Source organism: Anser brachyrhynchus, assembly GCF_964034855.1.
Source record: "Anser brachyrhynchus genome assembly, chromosome: 8".
Taxonomy (NCBI): Eukaryota; Metazoa; Chordata; class Aves; order Anseriformes; family Anatidae; genus Anser; species Anser brachyrhynchus.
Window position 1 is genome coordinate 30,405,474 of NC_137702.1, and position 20,566 is coordinate 30,426,039.

Consider the following 20,566-nt stretch of genomic DNA (forward strand, 5'->3'; position numbering starts at 1 on the left):
CTCAGTCATATACCCACAGTGAACCTGGTCCAATCTTATCTGGTCAGGTGCTACTCTAACATACTATCTCCTCTTTCTCTACCTTGCTGCAGCCTCAATTATGTGCTGTAACATGGCTTTAGTGACAGTCTTCATATATCTGTGCTGTGTAGCGTAGTTGTGCTCAGATTTTGGTTTGAATTTGCAGAGCAAGTGAAATGTTTCAGCTGTGTTGACACTGCCTGTAGTGGCACAGCTCAAGTGCAAGGGCTTTACATACTTTACAGATATGTAATAAAATTAATTTTAAAAAGGAATAGCTTAACGGATTTGGTTTTTACGCATAATAACTAGGTTTATATATTGATTTTAATTACAAACCCTAAAAATGTAGGAAATCTGTAATGAAGTTACTTAAATGCAAATGCATGTTATTGTAACTGTTTCCATTGAACCAGAGCTGAAGATAACAAAAATAATAATCCTGGACAACACAGGAAGGGAAAATATCTCTCATACTTTGGGAAATATAAAACTGAACAAAAATTCTTTCAAAAACATCTTGTCTTTGAGTTAGTGAGGAAAATCCTCACTACTAGTTTATAATTATTCCTTTAGAGTGGGGATTTTTTGGGAAGAGCTAGATCTAATTGCCTGGGGACCAGACATCTATTGCGAGTTAAGATGCTCTAGGATATTTAGGCTGGCCTTCGAGTGCTGCTTCAGGAAGACATGGGTCTCCAGCACTGACACTGTCACCTATGCCATCTGCGTGGTTGTGTGTCAGGGAAATCTCCAACATAAACAGACTTCTGTGTTTTGGCTTCTGAATTGAGCTTATAATGTCTTTACTGGCTGTTTTTAACATCCCTAACAAACTCTGATATATCAAAACAGTAACATTCATCTGGCAGAGCAAAAAGTTTTGCTAATACCTGGAATGTACATTTAACGAATGCTCCTTTACATCAGAATAAATGAGAAATGGGCATGATAATGTCCATGCGCATTACAGGCAAAATGGTTGAAAGGAATTCTCCCAGGACAGTTGTGTAAAGGAATTGCTTGTTCACCTAGGACTAGAATTTTAATGGATTTTAATAATGTCTAAGAAAATCCTATGAAAATACACCTAGGTAGCTGTTTCATATTTTCAGGTGATGGACAGGGGCTCATGCTGTGCAGTAGACTGACACCTGTAAGTAAAAGGTCTCATTGTGTCTACAAATACATTGCTTAAACGTTAGCATTATTTAGGGAATCTCTAGCAGTGTCTAGCATCTGTTTTAACTTGAAGAATTTTACACGTAGTCTTTTAATATGCCTTTTGGTGAATTTGAACTTCCCAAACCAAAGTTGTTACACACCATTTGTTATATTGTCAGATCTTGACAAGTCTCTTTTTATTCATAACTGGAATTTTGCTCAGTGTGGGATTGTGTTAACTTTAAATAAACACTTGTATACATTAGCCTGCTTGGCAGACAAGAAGTCTCAGGCATTAGATAGGGTCTGCTGTGACTGAGTAATTCATATCCTCTGAAGTCTACACCTTCTCATTGTTCTTAGCCACCTGTCCTGGGATAGAATGATAAAGAAAAATTTTAAACCAGTTTCATGTTATTGATGATGACTGGAGTGTGGAAGAGGTTGATGGAAGAAGGACACATAACTGATCTTTAATTCCTCAGTTATTACTAGTTTGAAAAAAGCTGGAATGAGATCCCAGTATTAATTTCTCACCAAATAAACTTTTGTGGAACCTCAGCTGGTATGGTATTGTAATCTTCTGAACTGCAGTGGCCTGTAAAGGAAACTCCAGCATTAACACCTCTTTCATGGGCTTTCCTTGTTGAGGCTTTTAGAGGGGGGTGAGAGCAGTGGTAAAATAAGGAACTATAGCTTATAATTAAGCAAGCTTCTATATTGACCATACAGAAGAAAATATAGAATGTGAAAGGTTTGCTTTAATTACACTATAATTTCATTAATGTAAATATAATATGAATGCAGAACTGTCGTCAGTAGTTCTAAACCTCTAAATGAAACTTCACTTCACTCCTGGCATTTCCTCTGATGTTCCCTCTTTAGAGAATTACCCAGTCTAAAATAATCAAGGGTTTACTGACTATATTAGGCACTAGGAGGTTGTGAATGTCCACTCCTTACCTTTTTACTATGGAAACAAATCTTGCTAGTTCTAATATATATTAGGAAACTCTTCCTTTTCTGAAGCTGAACACTAAATATTGAGAATCTGTTAAGTTGTAAATTTTAAATAAATTCTTTCATAATTTCCCTGTTTTGCCACTTAGGGAAACAGGAAAACGTTTGCCCTGGCCAGTCTGTGAATGAGGAAAAAGAGTTCAAAAAATTCAGTAGTTCAAATCTATGGGTAGTTACATAGGAAACCTGTTCTCATCACAGGTCTGGGAAAATTGACACTGCTGACATGGTGTGAAGGACAAGCATATCTGCAGAGATGGTGTGTACAAATGTGTAGAATAAACTTTTAATTCCCTGTGTCATGAAGAACTGATAATCTAACTAGCAGTGTCTGGTCAGATCTACAACAAAGGTTACAATTCACCTACTGCCTAATTGACCTAGAAATGGAGAAAGTATTTACAAGTACATAATGCAGGCACAGTAGTTTCCTAACACAGATTTGTTAAACCACTAAAAATCCTACAACTGCGTAAGACTGAAGATGGTTATAACCATTTTGCAAACTGAAGTGTTGTCTTTGCATAATCAACAACTCTGTTGACGTACTTTCCAGTGCATTTGAAATAATTCTATGTAACATTTAAATGATGTCAGCATTATTCATTATATGTATATAGTATTCTACTAGGCAGTTACAACATATTTTGTATTTCCCATTGAATTTTATTTTTCTTGGTATGTGACTATCTTTTTTTCCCCCTCTTTCTTTTCTTCAGAACTATTATGGAGCTGCCAAAATGATTTTTTCCGACAATCCACTTGGCCTGACTTGTGGAATGGTGTGTCCAACATCAGATCTTTGTGTTGGTGGCTGCAATTTGTATGCTACTGAGGAGGGACCAATTAATATTGGTGGATTGCAACAGTTTGCTACTGAGGTATGTAGAACTCATAAATGCCTAAAATGCTTTTTATGTACCAACAGGTATTATATAGGTGGATGCCTTTCTTAATGATTTTTTTAAAGCTGTACTAATAAAATAAAGTCATAGGAAGTTAAAATAATTATCCTTTTTCTTACAGCACATTCAGAAATTTAGAAATGCTTTTGCAATGGAAACATAGGAACATAACATTATTTATGAACAAGACAACTCTTTAGAAACACTAGTAGTTGAGTCAATTTGTTCAAAATTAAAGATTTATATAAGCCATGTTAAAATGCAGATGTTGCTGAAGTAGGCCACATAGGGAAAAAGATCAACTGTACCTCCCTCAGTAACTGCACATTAAGGAGTTGCTGAACTCTTCAGGGCACAGGGCAGCTCTTACAGCAGAGTTTAACTTGTTCTTTGGCTGTGATGAACCCTGTTCTCTGTGAAGCCACACACTCTGCAAGAATTCTAGGTCTCGAGGTCAAAGAAGAACTGTTCTCCCATAGCAGCTGGATGGTTAGGTAGTATTTATTATTCAGAAATACTTGGCTTTCTCATCTCCTCGGTTAAAAGTTTCATTTTGTTTTAATTGTTCTTTATGGATAAGTTGCTTTGATGTCTTTCCTTTCCTTTTTGAAAGCCTTTTTTTTTCTTTTAATGTAGCAAGGATCTGTTTTATTATTTGAAGTTAACTTATTTCTGAGCAGAACACACTTCAGCTCTTTTGCATTTTTGTTATGTGAAAAGATTTGTACAAAATTTAATGCATACTTTTGAAAAGTCACAGAGAGGAGGAATCAATCCAAAATTTACCCTAAATTTAGTATTTTCAAATACAAATATTGCAAGTCTGAGGATCCAGAATAATAGGAAATGTACATGTCCAAGTACTGGCTTCATTTAATTCTCAGAAATGGAAATTTGGACACATTTTAGTAATTTAAAATTAAAATACGAGAAGCTGCAGGATTAGTGTGGATTTGTATATTCTTTGGGGGCAAAGGAAAAGTTTCAGATGATTTAAGACATTTTACTGTCCTTTTTTTTGCCAAAACCAAGTAAATAAACAGGTTCATATTGGCCTGAAATAGACGTCTGTGTTCATCTATTTACGTAGCTGTAGATGCACACGTGTTTGTGTGTTGTTTTATTAGTTCATAAATGCATGTGTATATTTTAGCCACTGAAGCAAACAAGATCATTTGATGTTAGGAAGTTTTCTCAAGGGTTTCTGTTGAGGTGCACATGTACTTCTGTATGGATTTAATGTTTGAGATTTACATCTGATTTACATCTGAAGAAGATGGAGGCTACAGCTCATTTAACTTCCTTTGAGGGCATTAAGAAGTTGTACTAAGTTCATGGTTTCAGCTGGCACCTCTTCTGATCTGTCTGAAGTATGTTTTGGTCTGTACAAGTGAGGAAGTTTATGCAAGTGGCTATGTAAAAAAAAAAAAAAGAAAAAAAAAGGCATATACATGGGTGAAGATTACATACAGTCCATGACTAATATGTCCCTTTCATGTATCTTGAGCGTGTCCCTTTTCTGTATCTTGAGCCATTTGGCTGATCATATTTACAGGCATATGATGAAATTCCAGTCACCTTTACAAAGCCTGAGAAAATGTCTTTGTAGGACAGACCAAAATAGAAATGCGAATCAATCTGGAAGTAACAGATGATATGTCTGTAAGGCCAATTTTTTCCTCTGCTGTCATTTGTAGACTTCACACCCCCTTTAGTGGCTGTGGGCTGTGATTCGATGAGCAAATATTGCTACCTGCTGCAGGTCTCTCTATCTGTTTGTACATCTTTCTTCTCACCAGGAGACGTTAAAAGCTTCTGGAGCACCTGTTAAACTTTTTTTTTTTTTCCTGTTAGCTGCTGCTGAACGTTCTCTGTCCCATGTCATTTAAGTAGCTGTCCACTTCAATTTGCTGGAGGTTTGAACATACAAAAGTAAGGATCAGTACAGTTTGAACCAAAGTTCTCATTTGCAGGAATGAGGCTGCAGACACTGAACTGTGTTTGTTCTACGTATATATTAGGTATTTTTTTTTTTTTATCAGTTAAGAGGTGATTTTATCAGCTCTTCTTCTAATGGCTTTTATTCCATATATGTAAAAAATTAATATTTGTTGCAAGGCAGAAGACTTATTAAAAGAAAAAAAGATTAAACAGTTGTCAAGTAGATGATAAATATAATAGTGAAATATTACTGTTGAGGAACCAAATGCAAGTGATATGTGTTAAAACTTGATTTGTGTCTCCTTTTAGCCCTAATGCTATGATTAATAGAGAGGAATTATGGCTTGATAGATAATGCTAAATATCTGCCATTTTTCTTCAAAAATCTTTAGAAATCTATTAAAAAAGCTCAGTGCTAGTACAATGATTGATATGAAAATTGCAGAAAGGATGAATAGCTCAGGATGGCTTTCCTCATAATGCTCCAAGTTTGTTTAAAGTGATATATTAGTGTCAGCAGTTCTAAGAAAATAAAATTACTATACGGTTCTATTTAACACTCTAACACAAATAACTTTATGGTAAATTTTATTCTCCTCACTATTTTTGTGGTATCCTAAAACATTTGCTAAAAGTACAGATATTAATAACCTTTACAATTACTGCCATTTTAAAAAGAATTTGAATGTATTGTAGTACACATAATTAGCAATAGTAGGCAGTCACTTTTGTAATTAATATTTTTTAGCTTTCATTCAGTTAATTTTTACTATAAAAGTATGTATAATTGAAGGAGCCCAATAGAATGAGTGTTTCCAAATAACAATTACTATAAAAATATAGATTGAAATACTGAAGAAAATCATGTGTTACTACTACTAATACAGGACTTGGCCCATATAGTGTGAACAAAGCAGGTACACTGCTTAACCTATAAGAGTAACTTAGCAAATTGTGTGGTTTAGGTGTGCAACATGTGGTACTGTTAATGAGAGCTGCATGGTAATTCTCATGCACTGTGTAATAGTTTGTCCCACAGGGGCTTATTTACTGAAAACTCCATTGTGCATAATGCCAATTTTAGATTTCTTTTTTTTTTTTTTTTACTTGGAATTAGTCTGAGGATCATACACTTGCTGCATTATGAGAGAGAGTAATAATAAAAAGGCACAACTGCTAGCTGAGATAAAAGATAAAATTGCAGTAAAGCAGGAATGTGGGTTTAAAATGGAAAATATATGGGTATGACGTATGCCCCTTTGTGCTTCTGAACAATGACTGATCATCTGTTCATACTGCAGATAAAACTCCCTAATTGTAAAATATTTGTCTTGCATACGGTAGAACAAAAAAATGGCACCTCACACCTCCTGTCTTTTCCTTCTGTCCTTCCATATAGCTTTGTAACTGTTAACCCAATTTTCAAAGTAAATTGTAATCTAGTCTGAATAAATGCATAATGTGGATTTTGACAATTAAATGTTCAAATGGAAAACAAACAAACAAAAAAAAAGGAAATACCCATTTGTATTTGTGATGTAGAATGTGTATACTGGGATGCAGTTACCACGGTAACTGTTGCATCTAGAGAATAACATGGAGTTAAAGCTCACTATTATAAATGATGAGTGTCAAGCGCAGGTTACACCTGCTGCTGCACAGGTCAATATTATATTAATGTCTTTATCTGTCTCCTTTGCCCAAGTACTTTAGAACCAGGAAGCATTTCTGGTTTTGGAACACAAGTTCAGTGAAAATATACTGAGATTGCAGTGACAATACATACAGGCATGAGCTATATGACTGTCAGTCCCATAAAATAAACTAAAATTACTGGTTACTTGAGTACAAGTTTGTAAGCTTGCAGTAGGAAAGGGAGCATGATCTATTGCATTCTGTTGCAGTATTACTAGGAAGTCCTCAAAATCTTGCTTTTCTGGGTAGATATTACTAGATCTAAAGGGTCTCCTCTGTTTCTAGTTAATCATTCTGAAAGGAGCAGCACAAGCTAAATAGAAAATATATTATTTTAATCTCTGCATACTAGATTTAAATAGTAGATCGTTTGGCATTGTGACTCTCATGCCAGCTACAGTTCTGGTCATTTGTTTCCCTTTGGAGATCTGTTCTGGCTGTTGTTACAGTGAAAAGCAGTTGGAAAAGGGAACTTGATGCTCTTTTTCACGTAAAAGATGTGTTGTATGAGTTTATTTGCTGTTAATCTAGCTGCGTGTCAGCAGAACAGCTGGGCTAAGAGGTGGGCTGCACTGTGGTCCCTCCCTTCTCCCTGACCCACCATGGCTGAGGTGGCAGAGGCTGCCTGGAGGGAAGGCCATGGTGGGGTGTGCTGCCACAGCGGGCTCAGGGTCCCTCTTGTAGTTGTGCATTGACAACATTGATCAGTCTTAATGTAAGTGGGTGAAGGTGGTGGTTCCCATGGAGCCACTGTTCCTGCAGCTGGCCGGCTCTGGACTGCCAGCCAGGGTGTCGTGGGGCCCTGACATGGCCACCAGGCCCCACACCAGCACCTGCACCGGTGGGTGTGCGGCATCAGCCAAGGAGCATTGCTCTGGGGAGCTGAGGCAGCAGAACAAACAGAAACAAACAAACAAATGACTATTTTCTGGTATTAGCTTTACTTTAACACATCTTTAGGTTATTTTCTCTTTTAAGTCATGTTAAAACCTCTAATTATGAATTATAAAATTTTAGGCTAGTTTGAAGGGGATGGTGTTGCCTTTGCAATAGTTCCAGGGATGAATCTGAGGAGTTTTGACTTCTCAGGCCAATGCTGAAAGACTTGCTGATGTTTCGGCAAGTTATATATTTTTTTCTACAGAACGCTTTAGATGTTACATACAATTTTAAGGCATTGGAGTGAATGTTATGTCCTTCTTAGTGGCGGGATTCATGAGCTTTGAGGTGTAGGCTCTGTAACGTCCTAGATGCATGGGATTTCTTGAGACCTGGATAATATGAATGTGTAGTTGTTATGTAAGTTTGAAAAGTCCTTAAAGAGGTGCTTTAGGCCCTATTTTTGTCAACACTCAGCTACTTGCATAGAAATTTGCAGCATTGTAAGTGTAACTGTTACTTGTGGAGGGAGGATCAACTGGTTTTTATAACTAGCTCGTGTTTGTAGAAAAAAACTACTTCCTGTACCTCCTGTGCTATCCATTACAATTATATGAAATTGTGTGACTATACAATTTGACAGCTTCCAGATGATTACTAAGCACACAATTTGCTTCATTTTTGTTAAAATCTATGCAGAGTATTATTTTCTCCTTTAAATATTCAACTGCCCCATATTAATATACACCAGACTACACATATCCAGTGGGATAGTGTGAAATTAACACCATCAGTTCCTAAACATTACTGATTACATTGCCCATATTTTTCTTTCTGTGCACTAGCAAAATCTGATAATTCAGAATATACTAATATGTCTCACCCTAAAATAAATATTAGCTAGATGCTAACAGCTGCATCAGTAGCTGCTTGATACCTCATCGTTTTGGTGAAAGATATTTAAAGATAATCTGACTAATAACTATTTATATAACCTTCTAAGCATGGAAACAAACACTACACCTTGAGAACCTAAACAATTTAATAATAAAGTCAAAACTTGCTGCTAGAAGATGAAATTCTCCAAATGCCCATTCCATTTGCTCTTTTTTTTTTTTTTTTTTGTATTTCAACATTTTGTGTTGAAAATGAGTGATTATACTCACTTTTTACTTTAGAAATGTGATGTTCTGTGTGTGTCCTGGAGACTACCAAACTTGCTTTTATAGGCGTAGGCAAAGGTTTGGTTGTTGTAATTGTTTTGTTTGTTCTACATTTTAACAGAGATTAAAATTTCAATCTATTTACTGATTTGTTTATCAAATTCTTTGGCATAGTCCAATGATAATTTTAAATAAAGGTTAATTAGAGTAAAATTGCCTGACCATATGTGAGTTCTGCGAAGAGGTGGAGAAGGATATCTACAGTATGTGCCTCTTAAATATATTGATCAGAAAATTCCAGTGACAAAAGTGAGTTACTTTATATTTATTCTAATTGTTATAAAAATATTGATATCAATTCTGAATAACAGTTCTAACATGCTGTAATAATTTGGATTGTTTTTTACATGCTTTTAAATCATGCTCACTATGCCATAAAATGATTTTCATCAGGCTGCCAAAAAGTATTTCTGAGTTACCTGCCACATGCTGCCAAATGTCATCTTTTCATCAAAGCTTGCTAATATTTGAGTTGTGTAGTGAAGAAAAGAACCAGAATTTTATTACACGAGCAGAACAATACGCTTTTCCCTGTCTGTATTTTTGAAAAACATCTAAAATGAGTTGGTTGAAACTTTCCAGGAAAATTCAACTTGAATCAGATGCTGAGCAATCAAAACAGCTAGTTTGGTAATATTGTAGAACCTTAATACAAACTTTTTTTTGCATTCAGTGACTGGAATTATGTTCTTTATGTTGAGTTTACTGAATATTTTGGAGCAAAAAACAAACACTGCAGGGAAAAAATTGTTTGATTTATAAGGGAGAAGAGAACAAACCCCCAGATTTTGCACTGGAGAGAACACTGAGCAATTGGGCTCATAGCTTTACATAGGAAAGTAATGGAAATATGGGAAATATAATATGTTATAAATATGTGAATTGAAATATATTAAGTTTGGGATACTAAGATATTTATGAAGTCATTCCCATTTTCGGAACTTCAGCAGAATAGATCAGCTGTTTCTGATTGGCCAAACTGTATCACACTTGAGGATAAAACCTCCATTATCTTGCATGAGCTTACTGTCAGAAGAAACTGCTCTTGGTTCGAAGCTGAGTATGTGTAATAAATGCTGAGTCCAGCCTGGTCATTGACACTGTTATAGGAGAAGCTATGTGAAAACATTTAGAACAACTGGTGTCTAATGCTGGCAGAAGTAGAAAAGGATTTATTCTGCAACTCAGTACTTGAACTCTTCAATTCCACTTTCTAATAAATTGGTGGTGGAGACTTTTCTTTTTTGTAAATTGGGATATCCTTTCTATGGACCATAATGGACATGAAACATTAAAAGTGGACTAAATCTATGTGGGTTTAGTTTGGTCATGGGTGGTGAAGTAATGATATTTGGCTATGATTTGATAAAAAGGTAAAGAATAAATGTGCAGTTAATGTCTATTACTGATCTATTTTGTTTGTGTGAGAGAACCAGAAGGAAAGGGAATAATGGGAATAATGTCTGGAAATTCCCACTGAGATGCTGAGCTTTGAAAGTTATTATCTGGTCAGATTTTTCTGAATGGGTCTTGGTTACAAAGCATTGCAAAGCAAAAGAAAAACTCCATCCAAACAAAACCAAAATAATGTTTTTTAGAGGAAGATGAACGAGCAAGACAATAGTGTTAAACTTTACTTGCCATTCTGATCACAGTCTAAGGAGAGGACAAATCGGAGAGGTCAGTTGCATGTAATGTGACATTAAACACTTACTACCACCAAGGCAGTCATCTTTGTACACCAAAAGATTTGTACAGAAGAATTCAGTGATATTTAATTAGGTGAATTACAGAGTAGTGAAAATTCACCATGAAGTGAGTGAAAATCTTTTGAAATGCATTGAAGCAGTTTGCTATTTTCACACAGTTACCCTGCCAGCCTTAATATGCAAAACTGCCACTGAAATCCAGATGGTAAGATATTGCCACACAAGCTGGCTGTGCTGCATAAAGACAGTTTCACCCTATTTGCAAATGGGCAGAATTAAAGCTGACCATTCAGCCTGAACTAGTAGCATTTCCTGCATGAGTGCTTGGTTCCTGGAGCTTAACACTGCAGTACAGTAAAGCTGGGTTTCAGTATAAAATTAGTTGATGGGTATGACTATTCAATAATAAATATAAAAATCATTATGTTAACAACAAAATAAATGTATTAAGCATGTACATATTCACAGTGTTCAATGCAAACATTAAATATGCAAGTTATGCAATTTTCATTACTGAGTAGCCTTCTAAAACAACTGCATGAGATTTTAATGGAAATTTGGTATCATTCAAGCCATTTCTATGTGAATGTAACAAAGCAGATGTTTTAAAAATATCCTATTGCATTTTGGTTATCACAGTCTAGTTTCACAGAACAATATAAGCTTTTCAACCTGTGAAATCCATTAATAACCACATTAAACCTTCTCATATTGTATGAATTGTCAGGTTTAAATGATTCTTTTTTTAAAAACAATTATCCGTCTCTTGCTTCTTGCAGTTTGTTAAAATGCTATGTCAATTTACAAAGACTGGTGGAATTTGACACAGAAATTTTAGCGGGGGAAGGAACTAATCATTGGTTTATCTAGCTTGAGTGCTCAAGTGCACATGAAGAAAATGAACATTGATTCAAAACATAAATGAAAACCTCTATTCGTGAGTAGAACTGCCAAAGTTTAACTTGGAAAACCTGCTTCTAAAGTTCTAAGGAGAGTAAAAACTTGGTAAACATTAAATAGCTTAAATATCATATTTATTATGACAAATCACAATGTGTATATTTTAGCAGGCTAGTTAGTACTTGTGGAATGCAGTCCTGCATTGAAATAGGTGGGAAAAAATGCTGTCTTTCGGTAGTATTCAGTGGCAGCCCTGAAGAGTTTGTGATATGACTGAGAATCCCAATGCAATGAATACTTGTATCCTTTCAGTATGATTTTGTGCTTCTGTTACAAAGATCTATACTCCCTGGGATAAATATTCTTCCACTAATGCCTAAAATAAAATGAAGACGTAACTGTTCTCTTCCATGCTCCTGATCTTTAGTAGCCTATAAGGGCTGTGAGTCTGTTCTTTCATTTTTTTTTAAGTATTTACAAGATAGAGACTCAATTCCTTCCCCTATGATGTAGGTACATACAGAGAACAGTGAAGTCAAGCTCAGTGAATGTAGAATACCTCTGCCTTAGCCTACCTTTATGCCTGTGTAAAAAAAAAAAATGATTTAGTGCAAGTCTGAAATAAAGTGCATTGCAACAAGCCCATTGTGCCTGTTTCTGTATAAATACATTATAGTGGTCAGGGACTGTCCCAAAGTAGTTTTAATAGTCAAGATAGAATGGAGCAGATCTTCTCTGTTTTACAGTTGAAGAACTGAGGCATAGAGAGGACAGTCTAACTTTCAGGTATGCCTACAACTTTGGATACCCAGTTGAAAAGTGGAGAATACCTGGAATAGATGATCAACCAACATGAAATAAATCATGGAAGAATTGTCTAAGAGGACATATCTAAAGCGTGGGGTTAGCTTTAAAATATAATGATGAAGACGAGACAATTCCTAATAAGAGTTTAAAACCACCTAAGGCTGGTTACCTTTTGCCTCTAAATAGTCAAACCGTAAGTGACTTATATGGGATCACACAGGATATCTCTGCAAAAAGCAGAGCCCTTTCACTAGCTTTGCAATCCTTTGCATTATTCACAAAAATATTCTTCTAGTAATAAGAGTAATCTGAACCGTGTTTGGAAAGAAATTTTTGGTGTTTTAGAGGTCTTTACCATCTTGCTTACTTTGTATTACCATCTTGTTGTTGCTGTTAGTATGGCTCCATCTACTTGATAAGGTTTACAGGGGTGAAAGATCTGATTTCAGACCTTTTTAAGACAAACAGAACCACAGGAGGACAAAATCCTGTACCTACAACATCCCTCATAAATGTACGTATCATATCAGTTGAGAATCCCTATAAAGTTGTGAAGCATTCTGCAATAATACGTCAAGCATATGTGACAGTACTAGTGGAAACTTCCACTGCATTACTCAAAATTTTAAGAGGGAATGTGAAGTATGTAACCTGTTGAATGTATTCTTTTTCAGGTGTTCAAAGCTATGAATATTCCTCAGATCAGAAACCCTTCCTTGCCTCCTCTAGAAGATATGCCTGAAGCCTATCACGTGAAGATAGCTCTTCTTGGTGCAGGACCTGCAAGTTTAAGCTGTGCTTCTTTTTTGGCTCGATTGGGCTACACAAACATCACCATATTTGAAAAGCAGGAGTACGTTGGTGGCTTAAGGTAAAAAAAAAAATAAAAATATATATATATATATATACACACACGTATATATATATATATATGTATGTATGTATATATATATACTTGTAGCCCTACACAATGAGCTCTAGGGTCACCTAGAGCGTGTTACACAGGATCGCATCCAGGCAGATTTTTTAATGTCTCCGAAGAAGGAGACTCCACAACCTCTCTGGGCAACCTGTTCCAGTGCTCTGTCACCTGAACCGTAAAGAAGCTCTTCTTCATATGGTGATGAAACCTCCTGTGGTTCCATTTATACCCATTACCCCTTGTCCTATCACTGGCCACCACCACTGAGAAAAGTTTGGCCCCATCCTCCCTCTCTCTATATATTTATATATGTATATATATATTCATATATATATGTGTGTGTGTGTATATAAATACTATATGTTTAAAATTCTTTAAACATACTAATTTCAAGGGAAATTTTAAATTTAGAATGTTTTTATGAACTGCTTTATGGAAATAAAGGTGACAATGAATAAATCCATTATGTCTGCCTGGACTTGTAGCTTTAGTAAACCATACTGTAAGAGTAAAATCAACACCCTGCAATTCTCAACTTTCAACAAATTATAAAGAAAACAGAGAAAAGCGCCTTTGCAGTTTGCCAGTATGGTAAGCTTTTGGATGATATTTACATGCTTCAGGTTCAGTATCATGTTCTCTATACTAGAAGATGAATATTTACTACTGTAACATTTGTTGAGGTCATCTTATAAGCTGGTTGGAATTCCTAAATAAAAGATAAAGTATTTCAGAAACTGATGAATGGATACAAGCCAATTCAAAATCAAAATTAAATTTTACTTGTTAAGGATGGAGCCACACTGAAGTGCTTACAAAATAACAAGTGAAAAGTAATAGAGAGAAAGACGGGTGATGCACTCACATTTCTCTCACTGCAGCATCACTGAAATCAATAGCGTTGACACTGTTAATGAATTTGGTCCATAATGTCATAATGTCAAATACTTATTCAGAGCTCTGGAAGATAGAGAATCAATGCTGAAGAAGTTGAACTGATTACTTGCATTTTTCCCAGTGAGGTTCAGAAGTATTCTATGTAATTATCAAGTTGTTAATACATAGGCATTTAACTATGTGAAGCCCTTTTACTTGAACTAGTTGCTATAAAGGTTTGAAAACTCACTGTATGAAAAACCTGTTCATCTGTAGAGTAGCTTGTAATCTTTTCATAAATACATGGATTTAAAATCCATTTCATTGCTGAAAAGTAGTAGTAAATAATGAAACTTGGTGACAGGTTAGACTCTTGTAAGATTCAGCAATGCAATACAGTACTTTTAGCAGTTGCTTACAATTTATAATGCTGCCTGCATGTTTGAAGCAATGTGATCTTAAGCTGCATCTTGATGTTTTAGTTTGAATTTAAAACTAATCTTAGTCAGTTTTTTATTCTATTGAAAAAAAAATTTTGTTTGTTCTTTGAATATCCATAATAGTCAAGCAGTTCACGTCACCATGTCTTAGTTACATTCGAGAATACACAACATTCATGGTCAATTTTTACTTTCATTCATTGTAGAAAGTTTCACATCTGGTTTAAGGGCATCAGTTCCTTTCGTCCTTATTTTAATCTTGGAACAGAAGGGAGGCTGTCCTGTGGCAGCAATCATCCATTTTTGTAGTTGTATATCTTTGCAGTACATCTTTTAACAAGCTTAGGTTATTGATGGGTGTGTTTTCAAGGCTTCATAAACTGTTGCAAATGGCTAACGAGCAAATTAATTTTGTATTTAGAGTCAGCTGTTTGGAAGGGCAGTGCTTAGGTCCTTTTAAACTTGTTCTGCCTTTTCAAGTGTTTTTAACTAGGATGTACAGTCATACATATTAGGACATAGCTGACTTTAATAATATTTAGATAATAGAAAGTTGTTTAATGATTGCAATTTCAGTGGTGAGATATTTAAGCCTAGCATAACCCTGGTTGTCTGGACATGTTTTTCACATTCACAGGCAAATTTTCTTACATTTCAACAGTTGTGTAAAATTAATGCTTTGTAATAGAGTAGACATGAGCAGATCATGCTCTTGCTTAGAGACAGTGAACAAGCTTCACTGCTCATCCTCCTAGCTATGCTACTGGCTTTCAGCATTCCTAAATATTGCTTTTACTAGGCCAGAGGTGTGTCCCTTGGGCAAAAGTAATTTGTGATCCCCAAGAAACACCAGGCACCTGTCCAAGCTCCTCTAACTTAGATCAGATTTCTGGAAGAGATGAAGTAATGGAACTATGTTCCCACCCAAGATTCTTCTTTACCCACCTGCACCTCAGATGTGTTTCCTTCTCTCCTGCATCTCCACCAGCATCAGAGACTGTCTTCATCTGCTGAAAGAAATTGTAGCAGAATTACTGATGTACAAGTTGACTTTCATAGAATGGTTATTTGCGTGATAAATGTACATGCATGTGGCTCCACACAGTTGTTTATATTTGCATATGCATGTATATTTATGTTTATATGAACATGTATAGTCCATAGCACAAAACTGTAAATAAATTTTTAGTAAGAGGAAAAATGCGTCTACGAGTTGTGACAGTGACATAACACTGGTAGTGCTCTTTTGGCTTCTTCCAAGAGTTAGAGAAATGACAGGTCATCAACAAACACATAGATGGCTTGATAAAGTACACCTTTCCTTTTTTTTTAATTATTTTTAAAATTGAATCTCTGTTGTAGGATCATACATTTTCTGTCTCAGACACCTGTTTACTCAGCATGACCTATGAAAGTTGCATTGTCATGACACATTCATTATATCTGATATTTAGAACATTTTTCATTGCACACTGGTCAGAAAAGGTGCAAGATGGTCTGTATTAGAAACTATGAGGAGGAACACCATTTTCTTATCAATATAATTAAGGTTGGTGCAACTTACCAAAAAAAAAAAAAATCCTTCTGGCCTAAGTTGAATGCTAAAGATGGGATGGTCACTAGCAACATGTAAAATAAAACTAAGATCAATCTCTTGGGTCATTGCTTTGTTATGGAAATTTTAAATCTATTAATTTGACAATAGTTTAAATTGAAGCTTAGAAATATCTGGGGAGAAACTTTCACTTTTCTACATGTTTGGTCTTCTTATCTTCATTGAATAAAAGTATCTAAAATAGGGATTCACTGTGTTTACCTGTAATGTGCTTTACAAGAGAGATTTTGAACTGGCACATGTAGATGTCATTTCATTGGACATAAAGATCTATATCACATAGTATATATAAACTTAGCTTCTGTGCTGGCACTGGAGTTATCCATTACAGAAAACCCATGGTGCTGGAAACTTGAAGATGTCATTCCTAATCTTACCAAAGAGGTAAAATGCCAACTAATAATAGCAGATTAAGGCAAAAAAGCAGTCGTGAATCTAAGAGCTGATAGAAAATTACTGACTTTGTACATCCTAAAAGATCATAAATTTTTTATGAAGTAGAAATGGAAGAGAGTACAGTTTTAAATACCATTGCTCAAAATAGCATATGCACCACTTTGTTTTATTTAGGGCAAATTTGATTCTTATTGGATAGCTTAATGAATGACTTCTAGAAGATCACCTTACTTTAGTAGCCATGAGACCTTTTCTTAAAAGGATGTCATAAGTTTTTTTTACGTGTTAGTGTTAAATGTTTCTGGTGAACAAAAAGAATGGAGCTGAAGCTCTTTTGGATCAAAGCTTAACATCTGTTAAAGGATTACCTACAAGTGTGGGCAAGATTGGCTTCAAGGTACTGCCTCCTGGCCTGTATTTTTAGTATTGTGTGAATAATTCATTTTTGTCATTCTAACAATTATAAAAAGCTCACCATCAAGCTTTTCCATTCAAATACATTTCCATTCAAATACATCAGAATTAAGAAAGATATGTTATAAGCATTTAATTTTTAACAACTAAAATCCTTTCTTTCTAATAGCTGGAAGTGTTTTACATTTTTTTTTCTTTTTGTATTTATTTATGTATTTCAGTACATCTGAAATCCCTCAGTTCAGATTGCCATATGATGTAGTGAATTTTGAAGCTGAGCTTATGAAGGACCTTGGAGTGAAGGTAATGAGAAATATATCCTGCCTATGTATAGCTCAAAGAAAAAAAGAACAAGAATAGTGCCAAAGATTAACAGCAAAATGTCATGCACATTAGTAAAGAACAATTAAAAGCTACACTAGACAGAAGCAGGAAGATGCTTCCTCTTGCTCAGGGCATTTGTCTGTCTCCTGTCTGAATGCCACTAGTTTGGAAAAGGGCAATCAATAGTTTTCATCTGGCATGCCTGCATGTGATTAATTGTCTGTAAGAAACAAATTCCTAAATTGCTTTAGGGGTTCAATGTAGCTATTGGAATGATTTGATTTTTTTAATCGAGTTTTTTTCATGCAAGTCTGGCACTACTTAAGACATTCATATTTGATACTTCCCCCTTGTCTTCTGTTCCCTCTCCCTGAGTTTTTTCTTAATGATTTATAATAGTCTTGCATCTGAGTTAATTTTATAATAAAATGCATAAAATTAATAAAGTGTTAACATGATCATCTGTTATAAACAATAGCAGTCATTCAACTTCTTGGAAAGCAGTAGTTATGCATTATTCTGTTAAACGTGTGTTGTTTGTAGATTATGGGAATGTTGCTTTATGTTAGGGACTGAGCTGAAACTTCAGATAGTATTTACAACTGCTGCATATTTTAATAGATGTTATAGATGTAGAATGCATCACTGGACTAAATTTTTGAGTAGTAATAGTAGTAGGGGTAATAACAATTTTAGCATGTTACTAAAGTAGTCAGTCAAGCAAGAAAATCTTGCAGGAATCTTACATGTTGATTCATACCATAAAAGCAGTATACTATTGTCACGAGACCCAAGTGAGAACCTCATCCTGCCCAGGTTAGTTGTAAGGCAAGGCCTAAATGCTGCAGATCCATTTTTTCAGTCTTAAAGGATTACAAATGTATCTTTAAAGACTGATGGAATGGACCTGCTGCTAGGCATGCAGCTAAAAACAGAGCAGTGAGCCTATTTTAGACAAAATTGCTGAGCGTAGACTCTTGGGAACCCTCTGCAAAACTCAGTTCTCCCAGGTAAGCAGTTATGACCACCTCTCCAGAAGGAGAGCCACCATGTCATCTTGACCGGCAAGTCCGTTGTTGTTTTGTAGTGCAGCAGAGAATCTCAATGTAAATTTGCTTCCAAGCTCTGCCATTGGTTTGTAATTGACCCTTTGGCAAGCTGGTTAACTAAGTCCTTTAGCTTTATACCTCTATAATCTGAAAATATTTTCTGGTGTTTACTTAAAGCATTTCAAATCTGTGGTGGAAAGTGCTGTATTGTCTACATGTTCAATACCGCTGTTTATTCAAGTGATTCTACTGAAATTAGTAAGAATTAGTCAGGTGAATAAGGATTACAGAGCTGGGCCCTGGGATTATGATGAAACCCCACATAAAATAGTATTGCCATTTAAATTCCTTCATTAGATTTTCATAACATATGTACACAATAGGATGAAAAAAATGTGTAATGACCAGTTATGGAATGCATTCTGTTGCTAGTGAGCTTGTAGTCTGTTTTCTTGAAAGGATTACAACTGTATGTGGCTTTTGCAATTCTAATAGAAATTATACAAAATCTACAAAAGAAAAAAGAAAAAAGGAGCCTGTGTTTTAGGTATTGTACACTGTATTTTACATCTGCTATTTTTCAGCTGAGGCAAAAGTACATTTTCAAAAGTGTAGTAAATGGAATACAGATAGATTCAACAGCAAACAAGGTATGCAATGACATGAAGACTAGGCTGTGAAGTTCACAAAGCATAGTGCTTACACAGTCGAGCCTGGCGTTTTGTGAAGTGAATGCACAAGTGATCTAACACAAATTGAGGGAAAACAAGCAAGTTCAGAGAGTCTAAAATTGGGAGATAAAAACACACATGCCTACGTCCAGAAGTACAAAATATCAGAAGAGGAATCATATACACTTTATGTACTCAAAAGCCTTAGGGTTGGCAGAAATGAGCAAAAGGTGTGTGCGTCTTCAATTGCATGACATCTGTACAGAACACTACTATAGTTGGTTTGCTGAACACGCAGGAAACGCTCCGCCCTTTCATTCTTAGAACAGCTGTAGTCGGTCAGCCTGTGCTGTGGCTGCTCAAAACCGGATTGCTGGTGGAATGTTACTGTATATACATTTTTCACCTTTTGTTTCTGGAAGTATTGGTTGCACTGTAACATTATAGATTATATGTGCATTTTTCTTACTGGGACTTTTTTTTCAGTAATACTAGTGACTGCACTGGTACTGTTGTTTGTCTAAATTAGAATTAAACAATTGCAAGTTGATATCAAAACGGTTCACGTTTGTAATTTTGAAAATCTTTGTTAGTTTGCTGTGCAGAATAGTATGCTTCGTTATGAGTAAGTAGGATACTTACTTCTTCAGACTTACTGCTATTTCTGGCCCGGTTTTTGCGGGTAGGGTTTCTGAATCCACAAAACCACCATTGGCTTTACTAAGTGTTTTTTGGCCTAAAGGTGTTCTAGCTAGTGGTCTCTGCAAAATTCAGGCTGTGAGCTTTGAGGGTGAAGCACAAAGAAACACCATCCTTCCTTTGGGACTGATGTTGCATTCTGCAGAACGGCCAAGTGCCTGATACTATGCTGGAAAACATCACTTGGTTTTCTTTCAGAACCCCTGTTAACACAGGGTAGTGCCTTTTATTTCCTTTATCTCTTTGTAAGAGCCTCATACCTTCACGGATGTTTCTGCAATACCCTAAATGGCTTGTTTTTTCAGTTGCTGTATGGGGTGATTATTCTGCTTAGCACACACATTTCCTAAACTAGGTTCTTGCTTCCACATCATGTTTCTTAAATTCTGATTTTCACTTGGGAATATTACCCTTTGTAGTCAGTACCGAATACAGTGATTTACTCACAGTATAAAACTGCCATTTTCAGCTTTGCCCCAGTATTGTGTTCCATAGACGGGTTTTGTTTGTTTAGCTTGTTTCATTAACGCCTTTAGCTTACAATAGAAACCAAGCTAGACTGTGGTGGCTGTGAAGATGATCTAAAGGTATTTTTTTACCTGGATCTAGTTTGGGACACTTGCTTAAATCAGAGCCAATATGGTCTTTTAAGTGTGGCCTGAGGAAAAAAAGAGCAATTTGCTTTGCTTGTTCACTGGAAGGCCCTACAAGGTGTCAGAATGGAGGACACAATAATAATGATTTTCACACTACCAAACTAAAAGCAATTAATCTTTAATTATTTCAGGTAATTTTTCGTAAAGGTCTTGCAATGGATGAAATGACACTCCATACCTTGAAAGAAGATGGCTATAAAGCAGTCTTTATTGGAATAGGTAAGAATAGTTCATTCCTCA

General features: G+C 35.6%; 1 protein-coding gene across 7 annotated transcripts in view; it reads left to right on the forward strand.

Moving 5' to 3' along the window:
• The window catches only part of DPYD (dihydropyrimidine dehydrogenase), a 352,451-nt gene that overhangs the window by 106,540 nt on the left and 225,345 nt on the right, over window positions 1-20,566 (forward strand). For all 7 annotated transcript variants that reach the window (XM_080603522.1, XM_080603523.1, XM_080603524.1 and 4 more), the window contains 4 exons: window positions 2,925-3,086; window positions 12,939-13,135; window positions 17,149-17,230; window positions 20,458-20,545. In XM_080603522.1, the coding sequence (XP_080459648.1) occupies window positions 2,925-3,086; window positions 12,939-13,135; window positions 17,149-17,230; window positions 20,458-20,545 (529 nt within the window). The remainder of the gene's footprint in view (window positions 1-2,924; window positions 3,087-12,938; window positions 13,136-17,148; window positions 17,231-20,457; window positions 20,546-20,566) is intronic.